Genomic DNA, 23,635 nt, shown 5'->3' with positions numbered 1-23,635 from the left:
AATTATGGGTTTGTTTTGCCTCATTTTCCCAAGGGGACTAATTAAAAATCTCTGAGATCATCTGCAAAGGTGCACGTGACCTCCCCTCCGACCTCCTCCCCATCTCCTGCCATACCTCTCTAACTGTATGTACACTGAGACCTCTTTTTCAGTTCTCAGAACATGCCACCTCTTGCTCACCTTAAGGCCTGTAAGTGCACTAATCTTTGCTCATGCTCATGCTCTTCCTTTGGTTCTCAGCTTAAACATCACTTCCTCAGGGAAGCCTTCCTTAGGTTTCCTTTACTGCCATAGCTTTGCTGCTTCTCCTGGGTGACAGCCACGCCTGTGTGCTTGTTTATTCACTGTCACTCTTCTCTGCTAAGCTGTATCTGTTACATACCCGGCACCTAGCATAGAGCCTGTGACATAGCTAGTGTTCGAGAAATAGTTGACAAATGAACATATTTGTGAAAAGGCTTAGATAACAGTAACCTGATTCTTGGTGCCAGCCAAATGGAATAAGCCTACCATAGCTTATTTCTTCCATTGATCACAATGAAATACCTGGACAGAAATCAGGAAAAAAAAAACTACCTGAAGACTCAAAAGTAATAAGTAAACAAACAAAAAATAGGCAGATTGGGAAGGAAAGTCAAACTTTAAGATTCACTCATGAAGATGGGAGTTTTCCTTTTCTGTGTCTTTTTGAAAAAATCTCCTTTATCTCTTGGCTTTATTCTAAGAGTAGCCCGAGTCATGAAACTGCACAGTAAGTAAATAAAATGAAAACCCCAAGAGAAATCCCCTCTGTTTAGCCAGAGAACCAGGAAAAGGGATCCAGTCAGTGAGCCTGAGCGTACAGAAGGAATACCTGTTTTTGTTTTGTGCTATTTCTCTCTTTTTTCCCCCCTCCTGGCCCTGTGCCAGGCTCTCCTCTCTCGAAGCTACACTGACCTTGTGGGGTGATGCAGACGTCCAAATCCCCACTAAAAGAAATTCATCTTTCTATCCAGAGGAACCATGAAAAGGGACCTGTGGGAGCTGGTGACATTGAGGAAAGTCCTGAAAAGGAGATGTCTAGAGATGAGGATGCCCTGATTCAGTGCATGACCCAGCATAAATCATGAGCTCGTCCACAAACTATACACGTGTAGAAAAGACCCAAAGAAATATAGGAAAGGCTTGCAAACTAAATTAGAACGTAAACCACCACCCCAAGAAGTACATGAATGGGACAGATCCAAGGAGCTTTGAAAACTGAACTGACATGGGAACCACCACTCATAGAAGGCAAGTCAGAATCCAACTGGGTTTGTTGCCTACCAAAACAACAAAACAGAAAAGTTAACATTTTTCCAGAGGATTTTAACAGGACCCAAAGTCTCAGAACCTACTATTCAACATGTCTAGAATGTAATCCAAAAGTACTTGATATACAAAGAATCAGAAAATGAGATCAGATTTCATGGGAAAACATAATCAATAGATGTCAGTCCTGAGATGACTCAGATGTAGGAATTATCAGACAAAGACTTATAATCAGCTATTGTAACCATGCTCTATGAGGTAAATGTAAATGCTGTTTAAATGAATGAAAGACATTCTCAGCAAAAATATGGAAACTATAAAAAAGAGCCAAACAGGAACTTCAGAAGTGAAAAACACAATATCTGAAATTTAAAAATTCACTGGAGAGTATAATAGCAGACGACTAGAGACAGCAGAGGAAAAGACCCATGAACTTGAAGATAGAGCAAGAGAAGTTATCCAATCTGAAGGACAGAGAGAAAAAAAATATTACATTTTTAAAAATGAGCACAGCATCAGGAATCTGTGTAATAATATTAAAATGGAAACCATTTGTGTTATTAGAGCACCAGTGAGAAGAGATTGGTGTAGAAAAATGTATTTGAAAAAATAATAACTGGCCCTGGCCGGTTTTGCCCAGTGGTTAGAGCGTTGGCCTGTGGTCCTGAGAGACCCAGGTTCGGTTCCCGCTAAGGGCACGTACCTCGGCTGCAGTTTGTCCCCGGCCCTGGTTGGGTCGTGTGGGTGGCAACCACTCGACGTGCCCTTTCATGTCGATGTTTCTCTCTCTCTCTCTCCCTCCCACTCTATCTGAACAAAAAATGGAAAAAATGTCCTTGGGTGAGGATAAAAAATAAAAATAATAATAAATAAATAAATAAATAAATAAATAAATAAATAATAACCGAAAACTTCCCAAGTTTGGCAAAACACATAAAGATTCAAGAAGCTCTGTAAAGCCCAAAAAGGAAAAAAAAAAAGACCTTTGAAACCATACCCACATAATCACCAAACTGCTTAAAAACATCTTGAAATCAGCCTGAAATAAATGACACATTACATATAGAGAAAATGGTGATTTGAATGACTACAGATTTCTCCTCAGAAACCATGGAGGTCAGAAGAGAGTGAACAACATCTTTAAAGAGTTGAAAGAAAAGAATTGTCAACACATAATTCTATATCCAGCAACAATATCTTCTAGGAATTAAAGCAAAATAATGACATTCTCAGGAATAAAGAAATTCTCTAAGAGAATTTTGCCAGAAAATTAAATTAAAAAAAAATATTGGTGAAGGAAGTTTTTCCAGTTGAAGGGAAGTGATACCGGGGAAACTCAGGACTTCAGGAATGAAGGGAGAGCACAAGGAATGGTAAATATCTTGGTAACTGTATAGACTGGTTTTCCTCTTAAGTTCTTTAAAATATGTATGATTGTTGAAAGGGGTTTCCATGTATGTAGATGTCCTACACATGACAATTACAACATAAAGATAGACAGACAAAGGGACCTATATGTTTGTAAGGCTTCAACATTTTACTTGAAGTAGTATAATAATAACTCTAACTAGACTGTGAAAGGCATATAGAAATCCCCAAAGCAATTACTAAAAAAAGTAATACAAAGAGATATAACAACAACAACAACAACAACAACAACAAAAAGCCAGTAGTTAAGTTAAAATGGAATACTAAAAATATCCAGTAATCAAAAAGAAGCCAAGAAAGGAGAGGAACCAGGGGTGGGAGATAGAGGGGCCAAACAGAAAACAATTACCAAAATAATATATCTAAATCCAGCAATAGCAATAATTACATTAATTGTAAATGCTCTAAGCACACCAATTCTTGTGCCAAAAGGGATATTAGAAAACTAAGACTCAACCATATACTGTCTACAAAAAACCCACTTTAAATATGATGAGATAGATAGGTTAAAAGTAAAAGGGTCGAAGAAAGATCTGCCAGCATTCAGAAGAATGTCGGAGTGGTCACTGTTAATATCAGATCATGTAAACTTTAGAAGAAGAAAATGCTAACTCTTTATGGATATGTGAAGGATGGTTTTGAATAGCAAAATCCAGCCAGTGTTTCAGGGATCTAGCTGGAAAAGGCATTTTGCTATGTTTAAACTCTGGTGCCAACAGAAATTGTCTAAAAGGCAGAGAAATGGATTTTTTTTTTATTTCTCTCCCATTGATCTCACCCGAAGAGAAGACTTTTGCAAAGTGGTTTTAGAAACTGCTGCCAGCAAAGGGAAGACATGCTCGAAGTACAAAGAGAGGTAGACAAGTTTAACTGTTGTGCTATGATCCTGTGGATTTGCTGTAATTCCACTCCTCGCTATAAACCCAGCAGAAATGTGTACATATATGCACCAAAAGACACACACTACAATGTTCATGGCTGCACAACTTATAATGTCCCAAATGGGGAACGACTCAAAATGCCTATCATTGCTAGAATGGATAGGTAAATTGATATATATTCACACAATGAGATGTTACACAGCGATTTGAAAAAAAGAAACCCCAATTATGCAAAACAGTAGTTCAGTTCACAACTATTGAACTGAAGCTGGACACAAAAGAGGATATATTTTATAAGATTCTATTTATATAAGTTTCAAATATAGGTCACGCTCTTCGATGATGTTAGAATCCTTGGAGGGCACAGGGGGATTTCTGGGAGACTGGCCATGTTTTGTTTTTTGATCTGGGTGCTCGTTACATGGGTGTGTTCATTGTGTAAAAACGACTTGATCTGTATCTTTTTAGCACTTCCCTGTACGTATATTATGCTTCAATAAAAACTTTAAAAATTGGTTCAAGACTCTGTCACTCACTGATTTGTATACACTGCATTGATGTTTGACATTAATGGGATGCAACTTAAAAAGAAAGTGGAGAAGAAAGCTCACATTTTTGGTTTTCATTTATAATGTCCAATTGTTAAGAACACCATAGTCTGTGTCATTCTGCTTATGTCGCTCACAGATCACCAGCCAGCCTGGTGGGCGAAGCCATCTGACCAAAACGGGCAGTGTGCCGGAATGGAAAGGGTTACCTGCACAACCTAATGACTCAGTTAACCTCTCTGCGCCTCAGTGCCCCTGTCCATAAAGTGAGGCGAGAGCTATTCCTGGCTGGGTTGTAAGGTTTAAGTGATACCATGACTGAGTGGGTATCTGGCATGTAAGAGACTAAAATAGTGTAGCTTTTTGTATAATAGGACGCCATTTATGCACTTAGCCCATTAAATAAAAGTAGTATATGCTTTTATGTAATATTGATATAATAGCAACAATTACCCATTTTTTAGAATCAACTCTATACCAGTTACTCATTGTAGTTCCATTTACTCCTTTAATTACCCAGTGAGTATTAGTTAAACCAGCAGTACTAATAACCACAGATCATATAGATCATATAACTCCGTGATCTAAAGATTCTTGTATATCCTTTGTAGTGGATGTGGTGGCATGTCACCCAGATTCCACCCATCAAGACCGAGGCCTGCTCCCCCAACCTCATCCCTACCCCCAGCATCTTGGCATGATAGAGACTGTGGGCTCACAGCTGAACCATCTCTAGGAATTCTTTTTTTTTTTTTTATCCTCACCTGAGGACTTTTGTTGTTGTTGTTGTTCAGATAGAGTGGGAGGGAGAGTGAGGAAGAGAGAGAGAGAGGGAAACTTTGACATGAAAGGGACACATCGAGTGGTTGCCACCCGCATGACCCAACCAGGGCCGGGGACAAACTGCAACTGAGGTACATGCCCTTAGTGGGAACCGAACCCGGGTCTCTCTGGACCGCAGCCCGACTCTCTAACCGCTGAGCCAAACTGGCCAGGGCTCTAGGAATTCTTAATCAAAGGGAATCACCTCTCCCAAGGTGACATCCCCTCCCCAGGGACATCTGCATCAGTAGCTGCTCAGTGTCAGTGGGGCCTGTGCTGCTACTACATCTCAGGCCAACTTCTCCACCTGCCCTGTCGTAGTACCCCCAGGAAACCTCCTGCACCCCAAGTCAGAGCCTGTTTCCTGGTGCCTAATCTGTACACTCTCCTAAAAACAATCTCTTAACTGGCAAGTATCAAGCCATCAAGACTCTTCATCACCACACCCCTTTTGAGTTTTCCAGCTTTCGTTTTCCACACATACCCTTGAGCTCCCGGTGTAGTGCAGTGCTCACAGTTCCCCACATCCATGACTTCCCTTCCTCTGCATTCTCTGTTCCTGCCTATTTCTGGTCCCCCACGAAGGACTTCGGCTCTACACTCCTTTCTGACCGTCATCCTCCACAGGGTTCTCTCTCTTCTGTGCCTCCCAACAGCCTGTTTACATCTAAGTCACCCTACGGCTTATGTTGGCTTGTGCACTCGGTTCCCAGGGAAGTCCCGCTCCAGACTTGGCCGCGCGTCGGTGACTCTGAACAGACGGAAGAAGAATGGCAGTCCCCGGAGGCGCTGAGTTCACTAACCCTGGACTTGGACAGATTTCACTTTACGCAAATTGTTCCGTAAGGTACATAATTTCAGAAATGTAGATGGTTTTCCGAGACAGAGAAACAAAACAGCCTGCCATGCGAATGTACACGAGACGGGGCAGTGCGAGGCGAGAAGAGGCTTGTAAGGAGCAAGCGTTTGACTTGTATTAAAGATGTTTCTGTTGGAGGTTGGATTCTCCCCATCAGGCAGCTCCTGTTGTTTATCTACAATGGAGAGAGAGTGTCTGATTTAGGTCTTAGCCTAACAAGGAGCTAAGCAGAAGTAGGAGTCTGTACAAACACATACAAGAAAAGCACAGTGACGTCCACACGGAGTATGTGACTTCTGTATACTTAAAACTCATGCCATTTTGCATTGTAAATGGAGTGCTGAGGCTGCTAATACTGATTAGAAAGCATCAGAAATATATTTCCCAGTGTTAATAAAAATGATAGAAGAAGGTGGGTGGGTAGTTTCAAGGTCTAATAAATCTTTTTTTTTAATCCTCACCCGAGGACATTTTTCCTTTTTTTTTTTTTTTTTTCTTTGTTCAGATAGAGTGGGAAGAAGAGGGAGAGAGAAACATTAACATGAAAGGGACACATTGAGTGGCTGCCTCCCGCACGACCCAACCAGGGCCGGGGACAAACTGCAACTGAGGTACGTGCCCTTAGCGGGAACCAAACCTGGGTCTCTCTGGACCACAGGCCAACGCTCCAACCCCTGAGCCAAACTGGCCAGGGCCTAATAAGTCTTTAAAGGAGAGGAAATCTGATTATGCAGGTGGGGTGATGGCAGAGGGTATCACCATCTATTTCTTCTGAAAGAGAAAAAAAGAATGCCAGTCACTTTCACTTAGAGCTCATGCCAAGAGGGATTGCAAATGTAAAGCATTGCTTATTGTTATTTGTCTTAGATTATAAAAAATTTAATCACACAGAGAATTCAGAAAGTAATATGACAAACGCACTTGGACTCACCATCCTGAGTGGACAGATATTTGGATTTTGTTCCATTGGCTCCAGTTTGTAACTACTGTTAATTACTATAATGTCCTGGTGCAACTGAAAGTCTTAGCAGGGCTACAGACAGTGAATTTTGATTTAAGCCAAATTCAAGTTCTATACAAGTTGGGGGTTAAGGATTGTGAAACAGCATTTATTGATTTATTGATGAAATGGTCGCAAGTAGAAAGAAACCTAAAGAACAATGCCATCCATATTGTATTACTCAAACATCTTCACATGTAATTTCTCATTTTACTCCAGTCAAGGCAGCCCTCAATATAAATGTGACAGGGCAGAACTGGAGATATGTGGGGGTTAGAAGAAAGGCTCATACCTCCATATTTCATGGAGATCCATGTTGAACTGGGGGTCCCTGTAAGGAGCCCCAGAATCCAAAGAAGAAACAGGATTTTCTGAAACAGTCTGGGGCACCCCTCCTGCTGGGCAGAATGGAGCTCACCCAGGCCCAGGTAGGACTTTAAAATGTTGTGAATTGGGTTTAGCTATTGTCAGGTTGGGGAGGTAACCGTTTCCTGGAGGATGTGGCGGGGGGGTCGTGCCCTCAGGCTTCAGTGCTGTGGGCCGTGTTAGCCACCAGGGGCCTCAGAGCCTGAGCTCTGTTCAAGGCCAGACGGTCCTGCTTACGTCACAGGCCTGCCCCGCACTAGCCACGTGGCTTGGGCAACACCGTTGACTTTTGTAAAAACAAGATAATAATTGCCCTGGCTGGTTTGGCTCAGCGGTTAGAACATCAGCCCTCAGCCCAAAGGGTTGTGGGTTCGCTTCCTAGTCAAGGGCACATACCTTGACTAGGAGGCGAACTGGGTTGCAGGTTCAATCCCCAGCCCTGATCAGGGTCGTGCGGGAAGCAACCAAACGAGGTTTCTCTCTCTCACCCTCCCTTCGTTCCTCCCTCCCACTCTATCTAAAAATCAATGGGAAAAGATCCTCTGGGGATCTTTGTTATTATTAACAAAAATAAATTGATTAATTAAAAAAAAACAAAAAACACAAGATAATAATTATCTAGCTCAGCACCATCCAATGCAAACAGTCTGAGCCACATGTGTAATTTTAAATTTTCTAATAGCCACATTGAAAAAAGTAAGAAACAGGTGAAATTAGTTTCAATAATTTATTTTCTTTACCTCGATATATCCAATGTACTATCATTTCCATGTATAATCAATGTAAATATTATTCGTGAGATATTTTACATTATTTTGGGGGGAGATTTTCAGTCTTGAAAATCTCATGTGTGGCCCTGGCCGGTTTGGCTCAGCGGTTAGAGCATTGGCCTGCGGTCCGGAGAGACCCGGGTTCGGTTCCCGCTAAGGGCACGTACTTCGGTTGCAGTTTGGCCCCGGCCCTGGTTGGTCGTGCGGGTGGCAGCCACTCGATGTGTCCCTTTCACGTCGATGTTTCTCTCTCTCTCTCTTTCCCTCTCTCTCCCTCCCACTCCATCTGTACAAAAGTTGGAAAAATGTCCTCGGGTGAGGATAAAAAAAGAAAAAGAAAATCTCATGTGTGGTTTACATTTACAGCCTACCTAATGGAGAACAGCCACTTTTCAAGTGCTCGGTAGCTCATATAGTGAGTGGCTCTGACATCAGAGAGCACAGTTCTAGTGAGATTATTGTGAAAACTGCTTGGCTGGACCATTTATATCGCTACGATTATTTTTATCATCCTTACCAATAAAAAACATTCCCATACCTAGGTAAGCCCCTTCTTTACCCCACTACCAAACCCCTCGGACAATGACCCAGGAGGGATTCTACACAGCACCCAGCCAAAAGGACCCAGCTCTCCACGACTGTTCACGTGGCTCCACCATGAGAAACCGGTGAGCATCAGTTTCTCCCATTGCCCTATGTATGCCCCTTCATTCTGCGGCTCTGCCATTTCTTCCATCAACATGTGTATAGACTGTTTCTCCACCTGCTGAATCTGGGCTTGGCCATGAAACTTGCTTTGGCCAATGGGTCATTAAAAATGTGACACAAGTAGATGTGAAAGGTGCTTGCCCGTTGGGCTTTGCTCTCACTCGCTGCCAGAAACTCTTCCGCCACCACTCAAGTGAGCCTAGGCTAGCCTGTTGGGTGGTGAAACACATGCCCCTTGCTGACATGCAGCTGACCACTGGACATGTGAGTGAGGCCTTTCTAGGCCACACAGCCCCAGCTGAGCCAGTTCAGACAAGAAAATCTACCTCGCTGATTTAAAGAACCATGCCAAATAATATATAATACAAATAATATATAGTATTGTAAGTTTGGGGATGTTTTGTTATACAGCAAAAACTGACTGATACATCCTGACTAAAAGCTCTTACCTGGGTAGGTAGTAGGGATCAAAAGTGTGGCCATCCCCCATACTAATTACACAGGACAGGTTTCCAATGTAGGGAGAGAGGAGCCACGTCAGAGAGATGGTGACGTTGTCGAAGATGAAACTCGCATTGGACACCGCCAGCTGCAGGCCTGCAGATGAAAACACAGAAGACCATGAGCCACTGCAGAGCAAAACTGCATGTTTAAAACCCACTCTCTTCTATCAACCTGTCCTGCATCTTTAGGTGGGGCTTTTAAAGTTTTTTAAATTTTAGTTTTACTTTTGAAAGGTCTTCTGAGTGTTATTTTTTGTTCATTGGTAATACATGACCAAGATACAGAATTTGAAATGTATACCCCCCCCCACACACACACACACACACAGCCCTATCTCAAGCCCCTCCGTTCTGCTCTCCAGAGGCAACCACTGTTACCAGTCTCCCAGGTTACCTTCCAGAGATATATCTACACATTCACAAGCACGTATGTACTTTTCTATTTATACAAAAGGTGCATACTATATTCATTATCTGACACCTTCCATTTCTTTTACCTAATGTATCTTAGAGATTGTTCTATATAAATTCAGTTAGAGCTGCCCTGTTCTTTTTAATAGCTGCACAATGTACCATAATTTACTTACCAGGATTCTATTGGTTGTCCAAGTGTATTTTACAATGTTTGCAAAGACAAAAAGGCAAAGCACCTTTAAGAAAATCTACTTGGCTAAGGTGGCTGATGATTCATTGCAAGGCATTTAAGTGCACATTAAATTTTACAAAACCTTGAGCTTCAAAAGTTGGCACGGAGGATGGGGTGAAAGGTAGAATTTGCTGGGTCTTCACACAGCCCTGGGCTAGTTTGTACAGCGTAATCCTTCATTTCGGAGCACAAATGGGAAGGGAGAAGAAGCTGAATGCAAATAAAAAAGACTTTCATCCAGGTCCTGATTCACAACTACTGAGGACAGTCACGATGCAACTAGGCCCTTCTGGGCATAGTCGGGGGTGGGGACTTCAGATAAAGTCCCTTCCTTCACACATTAGAACCTGATTGTGATCAGAGCACACTGATTCACAAGGAAACAGGATATCTGAAACAAAGTTGGAGCAGAAAATCTGAACCGTGTGGTTGCCAGACCCCACTCAACCCCTGCCCAATGACAGCAACATCAGGACTGGCAGAGCACCCAAGGGCACTCTTTGTCAGTTAGCAAAACCACCGAATGGAAAGTGCCGCCAAGACACGTGGCCTCCTCTTCCCAGAAAATAGACGTTAGAAGTAAGACACCTTGCTCACTGTTATTCCACCCAAGCATGTCCAGCAAACTCATGTCCCTGGGAAAACGTGACTCCCACCCCACCCTCCCATTCCTGTACCTGCTCCTGTACCTGCTCCCCTGCATGGTCCCTGGGGACCTCAACATTCCCTGACTCATCTTTTCCCTTCAGAGCTCCTTGCATCATTGCACATGCCCTCAATGGAAGGTGCTGTTCTGACCGATTAATGTGTTGGAAAAGGGCGTAATGTGGTTTCACAGCCACAGGGGAAACCGGCCCCTCCTACACTGTTAGCGGCAATATAAATCAATACAGCGATTTTGGAGGGTAACTGATCAATATCTATTAACGTTTAAAATGCACATACCCTGTGACTCAGCCTTTCCACTGCTAGGGATCTCTCCTCTAAAAACAGTCCCAGGCACATGCCAAGATACATGCACAAGAATGTATAAGAGGGCGCTGCAGAGTGATACGTAACAACAAAATATCGGAAGCAACCTAAATGTTTATCAGTAGGGGAACTGGTTAAATAGATTTTGACATAATCTTATGATGGGATACTACGCAGTCGTTAAAAGAATAGGCTAGTGACGTGAAGAGATGTCCAGGATGTGTGTGTGTGTGTGTGTGTGTGTGTGTGTGTGTGTGTATAAAATTAAGTGAAACAAATGAGTTATAGACTAATATATTTTACATGATTATATTTTTGTAAAAATATACACATATAAATTCATGCACAGCCGTGTCTATGAAAACATTTTTTAAAACATATTTTTATTGAATTGTTAGAGAGAGAGGAAGGGAAAGATAGAAATATCTATGTGAGAAACATTGATTGCCTGCCTCCTGCACACCCCCTACTGGGGATCGAGCCCGAAACCCAGGCATGTGCCCTGACCAGGAGTCCAACGGGACCTCTCAGTCCATGGGACCACGCCCAATCCACTGAGCCACACAAGCCAAGCTATGAAAACATTTTTAAAAGCGGGAAAGAATTTATTCTAAACAGTTAATGGTGCTTTGGTTACGGGGAATAAGATTGTAGAACTAAAGAGAGGGATTCTTCCTCCTTGATTTATAAAACTTTTGTAAATTGTGGTAATGTGGGCTATTTTTATAGCTTTCAAGATTTGTACTCCAAAGGCAGCCTAAAGGAAGAGCGGTGGTTGAATGGGTGTGGCGTGGGGGAGAGATCTTTTGACTCCTTTCAATCAAGTAACCTTGGATTTGTCTTATATTTATTGGGTCAACCCATGAAATTTATTTAAAAATTTTATTTTCTTTATTGATTTTAAAGAGAGAGGAAGGGCAAAAGAGAGAGAGATGGAAACATCAATGAGAGAGAACATCAATTGGCCGCCTCCTGCATGCCCCCCTCTGGGGATTTGACCCACAACCTGGGCATGTGCCCTGACCGGGAATCAAACCGGTGACCTCTTGGTGCATGGGTCCATGCTCAACCACTGAGCCACACGGGCCAGGCAACCTATGAAATTTAAATTGAAGGGTCCTGGGGCTAAACAGTATATATGTCATTTAAACTTCTGGCTTGACAGCTTGTTTCTGCCACAGGACCTTCAAATACTTTATCCCCAGTCTAAACCAGGCCCATGACAGCAGTGTTGGCTTAGGGAGTCCCTTAGCACACAGTAGAGAGCCCCCATGGGTGGCTGCTCCCTCTGCTTCAAGGGGGGCTGGACCTAGCATGGAAACAAGAAGGGAATTCCCATGGCCCGGCAAGCTGGAGACTCACCTTCCCAACGCTGGTACTGCACCCACAGGTAGCTGCCCCTGGTGAGGCGCAGGTCCCGTTTGCTGCCACCTGGCATGCCTGCAGCCCCTGGCACTGTCCTGGGAAACACCCACATCCCAGCAGAAGCAGGAACAGTGTGAGGGACATAAAGGGATAGGTTCAGACAGAGACGAATGACCTCGCGTTCATTCATTCACTCACCATCTGCCCAACAAGTACCAGTTGGTGTCTACGGAAGACCACGCACTGTGCTAGATACTGGGGGAGAAAGAAGTAGGATCCCTATCCTCAAGCAGTTCAGGGTCCATCCCAGTGGTTCTCAAACTTTAGATTGCACCAGCACTCCCTGGAGGGTTTGTGAGTCAGTAGATGTGGAAGGCAGCTTGAGAATCTGCTTTTCTAGCAAGCTTCCACGTGATGTTACACTGTTGGCCCAGGGACTCCTCTTTGAGAACTACTGGTCCCGTGGCATCTAGTCAAGTGGCCTAACGTTGAAATCTAGACCCTGAGAACTGGCAAAGACAGGACAAGATTAGGAAATCTGTGGTTACCAGGGCACCCGGTGCCCGCAGGAGGGAGGGGAGTGGAGAGCCCAGGCCAGAACCTCAGGGTCTTGCTGATACAGACACCCCTCTCTCCTGCCTATGCAGATGAATGCAATAAGTGCAGAGAAGCCTGAGAGAAGGGCCCTGAGTTCCTCCCTGGCTTACACAGACCACCTGCTTTCACAGGACCCTGCATGCAGCAGTCACTGCAGCAGCGAGCAGAGGGCTCCCCTGTGTCCCGGACGACAGAGGTTTCTGGGGCCTTTGCACCCCTCAGGAGGTGCAGAGAGCCCCCATATTCCCTGAAAGTAAATAATCGCCATGGGGCAAATGCAGCTCAGAGGCAGATATAATCTGATTTAGAAAAACAGGTCCTAGGGAAAGTCTCCCAAGTGAACAAGAGACACTACATGATTCACAGTAGCAAGGACTAAGACTCAACCCACACAGCTCTCGACAGAGGAAGAGACAGACTGTGGCACAGTCATACCATAGATGAAACAAACTAGCTCCATATGCATCAAGATGGATAGTACCTTGAGGAAAAAATAAGATAAAGAGGGAAAAAAGCACATTGACCCAGCTGCATTCCTCCTCCAGGTCCAAGGGGCGCTCGGAGTCCTGGGTGCAATAATGGGGAGTCTGGCACCCACAGAAGGCATCCTGGATCTGGACGACCTCCCCCGAGCCACAGTGCATGTTGGCATTGAAGCCCTCACAGGCCAGACTCTGGTCGACACCTGTACGAAGATAAGGAGACACTTAGGAGGCCTATGGTCATGGATGGGCAAGTGCCTGGTTGATGGGAAGTGGAAGAGTCTCAGCGGTCAGACTGTGAGATGCGAGGACACAGCAGAAGCTGACTCAGCAGGGGTGAGAGTATTCCTTAGAGATAGACTGCCCAGGGCAGACCCAGCCCAACCATCTAGTGGCTGTGTGACCCTCTGCAAATTACTTAGCTTCTCTGTGCCTCCTTTGTGTAAGGGGGAGTCTATACCATCCTCCATAAGGTCATTAAGAGGATTAAGTGAGTTTGTGCATTCTGAGTATGGGCTAGTCAAGTGGCAACTATTATTCTATCTACTTCAAGTACCTTTGCTGAGCCTTATTTGAAAACAATGCCTGGTACATGATAGAATAGATGCCAAACAAGCATTTGTTGAATGAATGAGTGATTTCAGTGAGTCTTTAATCAATCCTATGAGCTGAGCTATTATTCCTCCCATTAGGGACATGGGGCTCAGGGGGGTCACGGTGCCAAAAACCCCACATCAGCCCTGCTCCTGGCGCCTGGTCCATGCTCATAAGAATTTGTTGGAAAAGAATGACCTGGCTCAGTTGTACACAGCCAGGAAGGGGGAAATGCTGAATTCAGACTCAGGCCTGTCTGCCTGGTGGGAATGCCACAGAACAGGGGTTGAAACCAAATCTGTGTTCATTTTCTATGGTTGTTGTAACAAATTGCCACAAACTTAGTGGCTGAAAACAGCACAAATTTATCATATTATAATTATGAAGGTCAGAAGTCCACCAATGGGCTAAAATCAAGGTGTGGGCAGGACTGGTTCCTTCTGAAGGCTCCAGGGGAGAATCTGTTTCCTGCCTCATCCAACTTCTAGAGGCCACCTGCATCCCTTGGACCGCGGCCCCTTCCTCCATCTTCAAAGCCAGCATTGTGGCATTTTCCAGGTTCTCTCTCTGACCATCGGCAAGGTTCAGGTCGCATCTCGGTCACTTCCCAGCTGCGTGGCCTTGGACAAGGGACTTACCCTTTCTGAGCCCCACTTTCCTTAGCTTTACAATAGGCCTACAATAGAACGGTGGAGGGACTTCTGTTACGGTGAATAAATGTACATGGCGCGCCCGGCTCAGCACGGGAACTTCTGCTTGATGCTCATTAGTTCTTCATAGTGTGACCTCACGCCAGGGCTCCAAAACCCTGACAGTCTGAGACACAGGCTCGATGTTGGGGTGGCGATGTTGGGGGTGGCGGAGGGAGCAGGGACTTAAGGGGCTGTGATAAAAAGAAGGAAGCTGTGTAATGCACAGACCAGGGAGGGATTCACGGGCGCGTCCAGATTTCTTGGCGCGGTCAGGCGGGGGGAGGCAAGCCGGTGTGCCCACTTAAAGCTGGGGCGGGGAGGACCAGAGCAGGGCCTCCTGTAGGTGTCCAAACCCAGGACGGCCTGGGAGCCAGGAGCGTAGAGCCAGGGAGGGGCCGGACCCAGGAAGCCCAGAAGCTTCTATCAAGACTGGCTGTGGGTCAGGGGACCAGGAGGAGGCCCAGCTCCAAGACCAGGCCCCAGGGCCAGTCTCCACCTAGTGGGCAGGACCTGGTGTGCAGCCACGCCCACTCGTGCAGGGGCTCTTGTCCCCAGGGCCTGCACTGGGAGTCAGATATGGGCAGCAGTTAGAAGGGGCACAGAGAAGAGCACTTGGGAGTTGGTGGGATGTGGGCATGGGGGGGATCAAATGCAGGCTGGCCAGGGAGCAGGAGTCAAGGGTGAGTGAGCATTTCCCCCTGGATTCAGGAATAGGAGGAAGAAAGACAGAGAGAGACAAGGAAGACGAATAGGCAGGTAAGTGGACAGGAAGAGTGGGGATATGAGCTACGGAGACGGAGTGAGACACAGAGAGACTGAGCACCACATAGAGACAGGCAGGCATTTAGAGACACACAGAGAGAAACAGGGAGACAGAGATGGAAGCAGAGAGACAGAGGCTAAATGATACCAACACATAGGGATAGACAGCAGAGATAGAGACAGAGAGACAGAGGTAGGGACAGAGACACGGACAGAGAGACAGAAAGAGACAGGCGGAAGGAAGTAGACCCCACCACAGAGGTCAGCTCACCAAACTCGCAGATGCAGGCTAACGACTGCGTGCAGGCAGCTGTCTGAGGCACCCCACCTGGAAGAGGGGTCTCTCCCGATGTAGCCACAGGTGTCGGGAGCAGCAGAGGCCTGTCCTCTGTGCCAGTTACTGTAGTTCACATTTGAGGGGTCCAGCCAGATCCCCAGCCCTGGGACAGGACAAGACCACCAGGATTTGGAAATGTTCTTCTGATCCTTTTTATGTACAAGACTTGCCCCAGCTCAGCTCCTTGTGTACAGTAGGTGCTCACAGTCTGAAGGGCTCTCTTTCCCTTGCCAGCAAAGGGGCATTTCCTAGCCGTTGTCGTCCAACACCCAAACATAAGAACTGGACCTAAACACGGGGATCCCACGTTGGAGAGCCTGTACAAGGCGGTCTAAGTAAATGATGCTTTCAGCTCCATCTAACCATAACCTCAGGAAGAGCACAGAAGTGTGCCCTGGGGTGTTAAAAGGCATTTCACACAGAAAAGGGGCCCTTGTCAAAGACATCTGGGCACTGCTGAGCTACAGTGTAAGTAGTTGTCCTTACTTCAGGACTCTTCAGAGCCTTGAACCCAATGATGCTACTCGAAGAAATCGTGTGTGTGTGTGTGTGTGTGTGTGTGTGTGTGTGTGTGTACAGAGGCATTCAAGGACATTAGACATCTAGCCCTGGGCAGCACTGCTAAGTGGTTAGAGCATCAGCCCACGCACCAGAGGGTTGCAGGTTTCATCCTGGCCCCTGTGGGGGGGCATGTGGGTGGCAATGTGTCTCTCTCACATCAATGTCTCTCTGTCTCTCCCCCTACCCCTTCCTTTCCACTATCTCCAAAAATCAATGGGAAAAAATATCCTCCAGTGAGGATTAACAACAACAAAAAAGGACATTAGAGATCTAGAAAACACAAGCTATAAAATATTTACTGTGAAGACTCAAAAACGTATTTATTAATTTTTAAAAGAAGTCCATACAAGTGCTTAAAAATATGTAGAGTCATGCAGGAGGCAACCCATCGATGTGTCTCTCTCACAGTGATGTCTCCACCCCCCCATCTGAACATAAATAGAAAAATATCCTTGGGTGAGGATTAAAAATATATATACATATATATATTTAAAGAGTAAAAAGGGTATAAAATAAAAGCATCTTTCCTTTCCCAACCTCTGGACCACTCCCATTATTGTTATGTATCTTGCGAGTTGTTCCAGGCTGAGTTTTATCCATGTATCAGCACCCATACGTGTCTGAAATCTATACACTCCAATGGCATCATATGGCACACAGCACCCTGTCTCTTGCTTCTTAAATAACATTACATTATATATTGAAAGTTGTTACCTATCAGCCTACTCAGATCTACTTCATTTTCTGTAAAGCTATGCAGTATCCCCTGAAGATTTTAAATAGACCCGACTCCTTTAAGTGCATATGCATGGACATCAAATATACAGGAACCCACAAATGGCTGCATCTGCAAAGTAAAAAACCATTCGAGAGATAGTACCTGAAGACACACTGCAGAATTTGCATCTGTTTGTGAGCCTCCCAAATGAGCTTCCTGTCTGCCCCTCTATTAAAGCCTTTCCATTCACTCTGGTATATTTCTCTGGGCACTGATCCCAGAGAAAGTTTTTCTTTTCTCAACTTATTTTTTTTCTTTATTCATTTTAGAGAGAGAGGAAGTGAGAGGGAGAGAGAGATAGAAACATCAATGAGAGAGAACATTGATTGGCCGCCTCCTGCATGCCCCCCACTGGGGATTTGGCCCACAACCTGGGCATGTGCCCTGACTGGGAATCCAACCGGTGACCTCTTGGTGCATGGGTCGACGCTCAACCACTGAGCCACACTAGCGGGGCAAAGTTTTTCTTTTCTAAAACCCAATAGCTTCCACAGAGCAGTTTGAGGCGGCAGGCACTGGCTCGGGACCTCACTGCCCGTCCCTAGAGGTGTCACCTTGGGCAAGGCAGCTCCTCTCTCTGGACTTATTTCCTCACCCATAAAATAAGAGTAGCAATGCCTAACTCATGGGGCAGGTGTCCAAGTTAAATATGAACGTTTGTTTGTCTATTCTTTGATATGTACATGCACTAGTGGGGAAATTGACCAGAATGTGGCTCCTCCCCTTGAAGAGCTTATTGTCTGTGGAGAAGACACCTAAAGAACTAAAATCATGCCAAAAGGGTCCTACAGGTGCATAGGACTCTCCTGGCTGTGCTGGGGTTGAGGGTAGGAGCCCTCCCAGAGTAAATGGTAAGAGAGAGTTCCCAGGAGAACCATTAAAGTGAGACTGTCCAATGTGAATTGAGCCATGCTAAGCACTTGACCTGCTTCAGTCTCATAGCAAAGGGGTGGGGGTGGGGGGTAAAAGACATGTGGAGGTGCTTTGAAAATAGCTTACTAATTATTTCCTAAGACTCAGTTTTCTCACCTGTAAAGTAGAGAAAACAACAATAATATATTATCAGTTATCATGAGGATTCAGCGTAATAATGGCCATGAAGCACTCAGGATAGTGCTGGACTCATAGATATCAAAGAATTCATAGATGATATTATTATTAAGCAGGTGCCAAGCAGTGCAAGTTTCTAGAATGTCAACCATGTGCCAGATTCTGTGCATGGATTATTTTATTCGATCCACAAAACAACCAGAGGAGGGTTTCCTTACCATGAGCATGGGACATATCAATTTGTTTTATGGAACTCTGGGTAGAGAGCAAGGCTGAGAATTGCAGCCACAAGCTCCCGTATAACAGTTGTCTCAGCACATACCTCCTGCAGCACCTACCATTCTGAGCCGAATTCCCTGTGGGTCCAACCCACCATTCCCTGTCCTGAGAGAGGTGCTTCTGTAGAAACCGCTGGGTGCCTTCATCCTGACAAAGACCAAATGGCCTCCTTGCCCCTCACACCAGTTCTGGGCACCACAATAAGAGCGGCCAAAAGGCACAAATTCATAGCAAGGGTCTCTGAAAGCCACTTGGCTCTTAGAGCAAAAGCTGTCCCCCCTCGGGCTCAGCAGTAGTGGCCATGAAGCTCAGCGCGAGCCCCAGGAGGACCCTGCCTGCTGCACTGGTCCTGAACCCCCACTGGGGTGTCTGGATGGAGCCGGCTCTCAGTCCTTCCTATGCTGTTGCCTTTATAACCATCTGCCATCCCTCTTCCATCTGTCTTTGCATCCAACAATATGACTACCGCTTGTATAAGAAGCCATGGCTCGGGACAAATGTGGCTGCTGTTTCCCCCCAGCTCTTTGTTCAATGCCAGTTCCAAACACAATTAGTTTGCGAAATGGTCTTCTAGAGAAAGAGAAAGCTGCTGCCCACCGGTCTTCTTGTCCTTCGGTCTACTGTTAGCTTCCGATAAACATTCCCGGCTATTGGTTTTATGTCGTCACTCTTGAAGGCCAAATGATTCATTAGAAGCCGTCAGCATGTGGGAAGTACATGATAAAAGGAAAATGGCAGGAAATTTAGAGTTGTGGGATTGTAAAAAAAAAAAAAGAAGAAGAAGAAGAAAAGCCGGTTGCACTCATATCTAATCTTATTGTCTAGAATAGCCGCTGTGCCTAAATGATAATCACGTTCTCTCCAGCGTGGCTTAGATCCTAACAGAGGTTCCCACCCCGCCTCTGATTCATCAGATTACCACTCATGTCTGTTAGAGAATAAAAATATCCTAGATATTTTTAATGTTTATGTTACATTATTTATGTTACATAACATTATTTAATGTTAGGAAAATAAGGTTTAAAAACTTCAAAGCTGGTAATCCTCATCCTGTGTCTAAACCCTCCATTGGGTGCCCATGGTCTACGGGTCAAGTTCAGACTTCTTGGCTTAGTACACAAGGCTCTGTATGAACTGGTCCCTGACGATATTTCCAAACACATCCCCAGAAATGTGGGGAACCAGTCTCTCTTACCCTATGCTAAAGGGAGAATAAATGGGTACAACCTCTACTGTGGGCCATGGGACAATATCTATCACAATTTAAGTCCCTGTCCCCATTTGCTAGTAATGAGCTGGGTTCTTCCTAAGAAGCGAAGGCCGTGCTGGGGCAAGGTCCTTACGTCACCCGGCAACCAGCACCGTGCCTGCCCACACCATGACCCCGGTCTCAGATCTCACCTACATCTATCAGACCACTTCCCGCACAACAGTGAGGATGGTCACGGTGCCCTCACTAAAGCAGCTGGTGTAAATAAACGTGAACCTTTCTGTCTCAGCGAGTTTTCAAAGGCTCTGGCCAGTGTCAACATCGGGAGCCTCATCTGGAACGTGGAGGCTGGCAGACCTGCCCCAGCAGCGGGCGCCGCCCCAGCCGATGGTCCTGCCCTCCACCACAGCTGCCCCGGCTGAGCAGAAGAAAGTGGAGGCAAAGAAAGAAGGATCTGAGGAGTCTGGTGATGATACGGGCTTTGGTCTTTTTGACTAAACCTGAACTCTGGAAAAAAATTTAAAAGCACAAGCTCTGCCCCAGCTGGTGTGGCTCAGTGGTTGGAGCGTCGACCTGCGGACCAAAGAATCTCAGGTTCGATTCTGGTCAAGGGCACAGACCTGGGTTGCGGTTCGGTCCCTGGCCCTGGTCGAGGTCATGTGGGAGGCAGCCAATTGATGTGTCTCTCTCACATCGATGTTTCTCTCTCTCTCTCTCCCCCCACCTCCCTCTCTATCTGAAGATAAGTGGAAAAATATCCTTGGGTGAGGATTAAAAATAATAATAATAATAAATAAAAAGCACTAGCTCTGTAATGTAGCAATTCCACTTCTAGGAATCTCACCTACAGTTAAATTCATACGTATGTGAAGTGGCATATGTATAAGGTTATTTATTGAAGAATTTTTTTTTTTTTTTTATCCTCACCTGAGGACATTTTTTCCATTTTTTGTACAGATAGAGTGGGAGGGAGAGAGAGAGAGAGAAACATCGACGTGAAAGGGACACATCGAGTGGCTGCCACCCGCACGACCAACCAGGGCTGGGGACAAACTGCAACCAAAGTACGTGCCCTTAGCGGGAACCGAACCCGGGTCTCTCCGTACCGCAGGCCGACGCTCTAACCGCTGAGCCAAACCGGCCAGGGCTTATTGAAGAATTTTTTAAGAAGGAAAAATTGGAAACAACTTAAATGTCCATTGATAGGAAATTGGTTTAAAAAAAATGTGGTACATCCTACATACCCACTAGAAAAAAAAAAAATGAACAAATTCTTTGTATACAAATTTGGAAGGATCTCTAAGAGTTTTGCTAACATTAAACGCAAAGTACGAGACATTGTTGATGGTCTAATGCCATTTACATAAAAACAGATGAATATTTATCTGTGTGTATAACATCTCACAAAAGACATAGAGACTGGTAACAGTGCCTGGGGAGGGGGACTAGGTGGGTGCGAGATAGAGAAGGGAACAAACCTGTGTTTCATTAGCCACCTTTTAAAAATGTTTCTATTTTGTGTCGTGTGAATGTATTACCTGTTCAAAATAATAAATTATTTCCCAGCTGGTGTGTCTCAGTGGATTGAGCAGCATCCCTTGGACTGAGAGGTCCCAGTTTGATTCCTGCTCAAGGCATATGCCTGGGTTTCAGGCTCCATCCCCAGTGGGGGGCATGCAGGAGGCACCTGATCGATGTATCTCTCTCACATCGATGTTTTTCTCTCTCCCTTCTTCTCTCTCTCAAAAAAATCAGTAAGAACTTATTTTAAATAATAATAATAATAAATTATTTTTTATAAAATCTCATGGGCCCATCATCCCTACTCCCCTCCACAAGCTCAAAGTCATGGCTCTTCCTAACTATCTTAGTCAGTTGCTGGTGACCTTTCCTCAACCTCTGTGTGCGCCAGTGTTGTCCCCTAGTCCAGGAACCTCGTCCCTCTAGTCCCTCCCTGATCACCTTCAAGATTCAGCTCGAATCTCTTCCTTCATGAACTCGGTAGAACTTGCCTCATACAATAAGCTTCTCTCCTCTGAATTTTGTTTTTCTTTTCTTTTTTTTAAAATCAAAGCTTTACTGAAATATAATTCACATGCCAAACAATTCACCCACTTAAAGTATGCAACTCAATGTTCTTCAGCACATTCACGAGGTTGTACGACCCTCACGACAGATCCATTTTAGAACATTTTCATCACACCAAAAGGAAATCCATTAGCCTTCACACCCATTTCCTCCGCCTCCCAGCACCTGACAGCCATTAATCTACTTTCTGTTTTTGCGGATTTGTCTATTCTGGACATTGCATGTAAATGACATCCTACACTATGAGGATGACTTTTTTGTGACTGGCTCCTTTCACTTCAAATTTCACCCGTCTTGTAGCATGATTCATTCCTTTGTGTTTATTTTGGGAGGACACTCAATAAAAGTTTATAGAGGAATAACTGAATGAAGGGTTTTCCAGAACGAATACCTTCCAACCTTTGTTTTCCTTCCTGAGTGATGTTTGCTGTTCTTGGTAACTTCCCAAGTTAATTCAAGTTGCCAGAATTACTGTTACTTTAGTGGTGAGAAACATTGTTTTAACTACTAGTCCCAGAGTTCTTCTGGATACTTTTTTTTTTAGGAAAATACCTACATAAGCCATTTGAGTTGGGATAGGGGAGACACCAAGGTCATACTTTATAAAAAACAACAACACCGCCCTGGCCGGTTTGGCTCAGCAGTTAGACATCGGCCTGCGGTCCAGAGAGACCCGGGTTCAGTTCCCGCTAAGGGCATATACCTTGGTTGCAATTTGTCCCCGGCCCTGATTGGGTTGTGCGGGTGGCAGCCACTCGATGTGTCCCTTTCACGTCGATGTTTCTCTCTCTCTCTCTCCCCCTCCCACTCTATCTGAACAAAATATGGAAAAAATGTCCTCAGGTGAGGATAAAAAATAAATAAATAATAAAAATAAAAAACCACAACACTGGATGAGAGATCTACATAAGAAGCTAATGATTCGAGGCTGGAGAAGGGAGCTGTATGACGTGCTGGGACCCGGGAACCTTCAGCAAAGAGTGTCAGGTAAACAGTTTCTCATGGCAGAGTTTCCAGAACACAGAGTTTAGAGAATATTTGATTTTAAGTGATTACCTTGCTCTGCTATCAGTCATTTTTGTTGTTGGGTTTTTGTTGTTCTTCCTGCCTACCCCCTCTTCTCCCCTCAGACCCTGGAGATCACTATTCTCTACCTCTATGGATTTACTTATTCTGGACATTTCACATAGATGGAATCATGCAGTATGTGACCTTTGTGTCTATTTCCTTGACTCAGCATAATGTTTTCAAGGTTCGCATGTATTGGAGCACCTATCAGCACTTCACTCCTTTTTATGGCCAGATTCTATCCATGGTGTGAATAAACCACATTCTGTTCATCCATTCGTCCACCGATGGACATTTGAGTTGTCTTATCTGTGAGATTTTTGAGGGGAAGAAATAATGTCTGCTAAACGCTCTAGCCCATGGCTGGCACATAGTAGGACGCAATGAACATTGCCAGCCTGCCCCGGCGTCCAGGTCCCTGGGGCTGACTCTTGCCCCCTCTTCGCCTGTAAGACAGAGCCCAGGGCAGGATTCCATGTCAGTGCTGACTCACAGGCTGGGCAGAGCTGGTTTCTTATCTGTGGGAGCCAATGACTTCTATCAGAAAACTATTATCACACAGAGATAAGATATCTTCTGGGTAAAGGCTTAGTTTATGTCACTGATGGGGCATGCTTGGAGACATTTGATAAAGGAACTTGCAAATCTGCAGGCTAAATTCCATTTTACATTCTGACAAAATGCAGACTCCTGGGCACGGAATCCTTCTTGATGATGTCAACTCCCACAGTGCCTGAACCTCTGTATATGTGCAGAAAGGAAGCAGGACATGGCTGGACGTGGGTGAGCATGTTTCCAATGATCTGATACAGCTGTCTGAGCCTCCAAATCCCGATTTTCAGGATCAGCAAATGAAAACAGAGAAGGAATTTGGTTTAAGTAGAACCATGAAAAGAACCGTAAGGATGTTCACGCCCTGTGGCCCAGACACCCCAGTCCTGTGAATAGGCCCCTTTAGGTTGGGTTCCCTCCAAAGCTA

The 23,635-nt window shown here is 45.0% G+C and overlaps 1 protein-coding gene across 1 annotated transcript in view; it reads right to left on the bottom strand.

Annotated features, from left to right (window-relative positions):
- PKD1L2 (polycystin 1 like 2) overlaps positions 1 to 19,670 on the bottom strand; it is a 93,986-nt gene extending 74,316 nt beyond the window's left edge. The window contains 10 exon segments of the mRNA XM_036276055.1: positions 9,122 to 9,269; positions 12,156 to 12,198; positions 12,201 to 12,253; positions 13,237 to 13,440; positions 15,557 to 15,596; positions 15,598 to 15,734; positions 18,347 to 18,442; positions 18,445 to 18,562; positions 18,564 to 18,639; positions 19,639 to 19,670. Coding sequence (XP_036131948.1) covers positions 9,122 to 9,269; positions 12,156 to 12,198; positions 12,201 to 12,253; positions 13,237 to 13,440; positions 15,557 to 15,596; positions 15,598 to 15,734; positions 18,347 to 18,442; positions 18,445 to 18,562; positions 18,564 to 18,639; positions 19,639 to 19,670 — 947 coding nt within the window.
- Positions 19,671 to 23,635: the final 3,965 nt, after the last annotated feature.

This window comes from Molossus molossus, unplaced genomic scaffold, assembly GCF_014108415.1.
Source record: "Molossus molossus isolate mMolMol1 unplaced genomic scaffold, mMolMol1.p scaffold_m16_p_21, whole genome shotgun sequence".
Classification (NCBI taxonomy): domain Eukaryota; kingdom Metazoa; phylum Chordata; class Mammalia; order Chiroptera; family Molossidae; genus Molossus; species Molossus molossus.
Note: the sequence above shows the minus strand (reverse complement) of the source record. Positions and strands in the feature narration are given on the sequence as shown.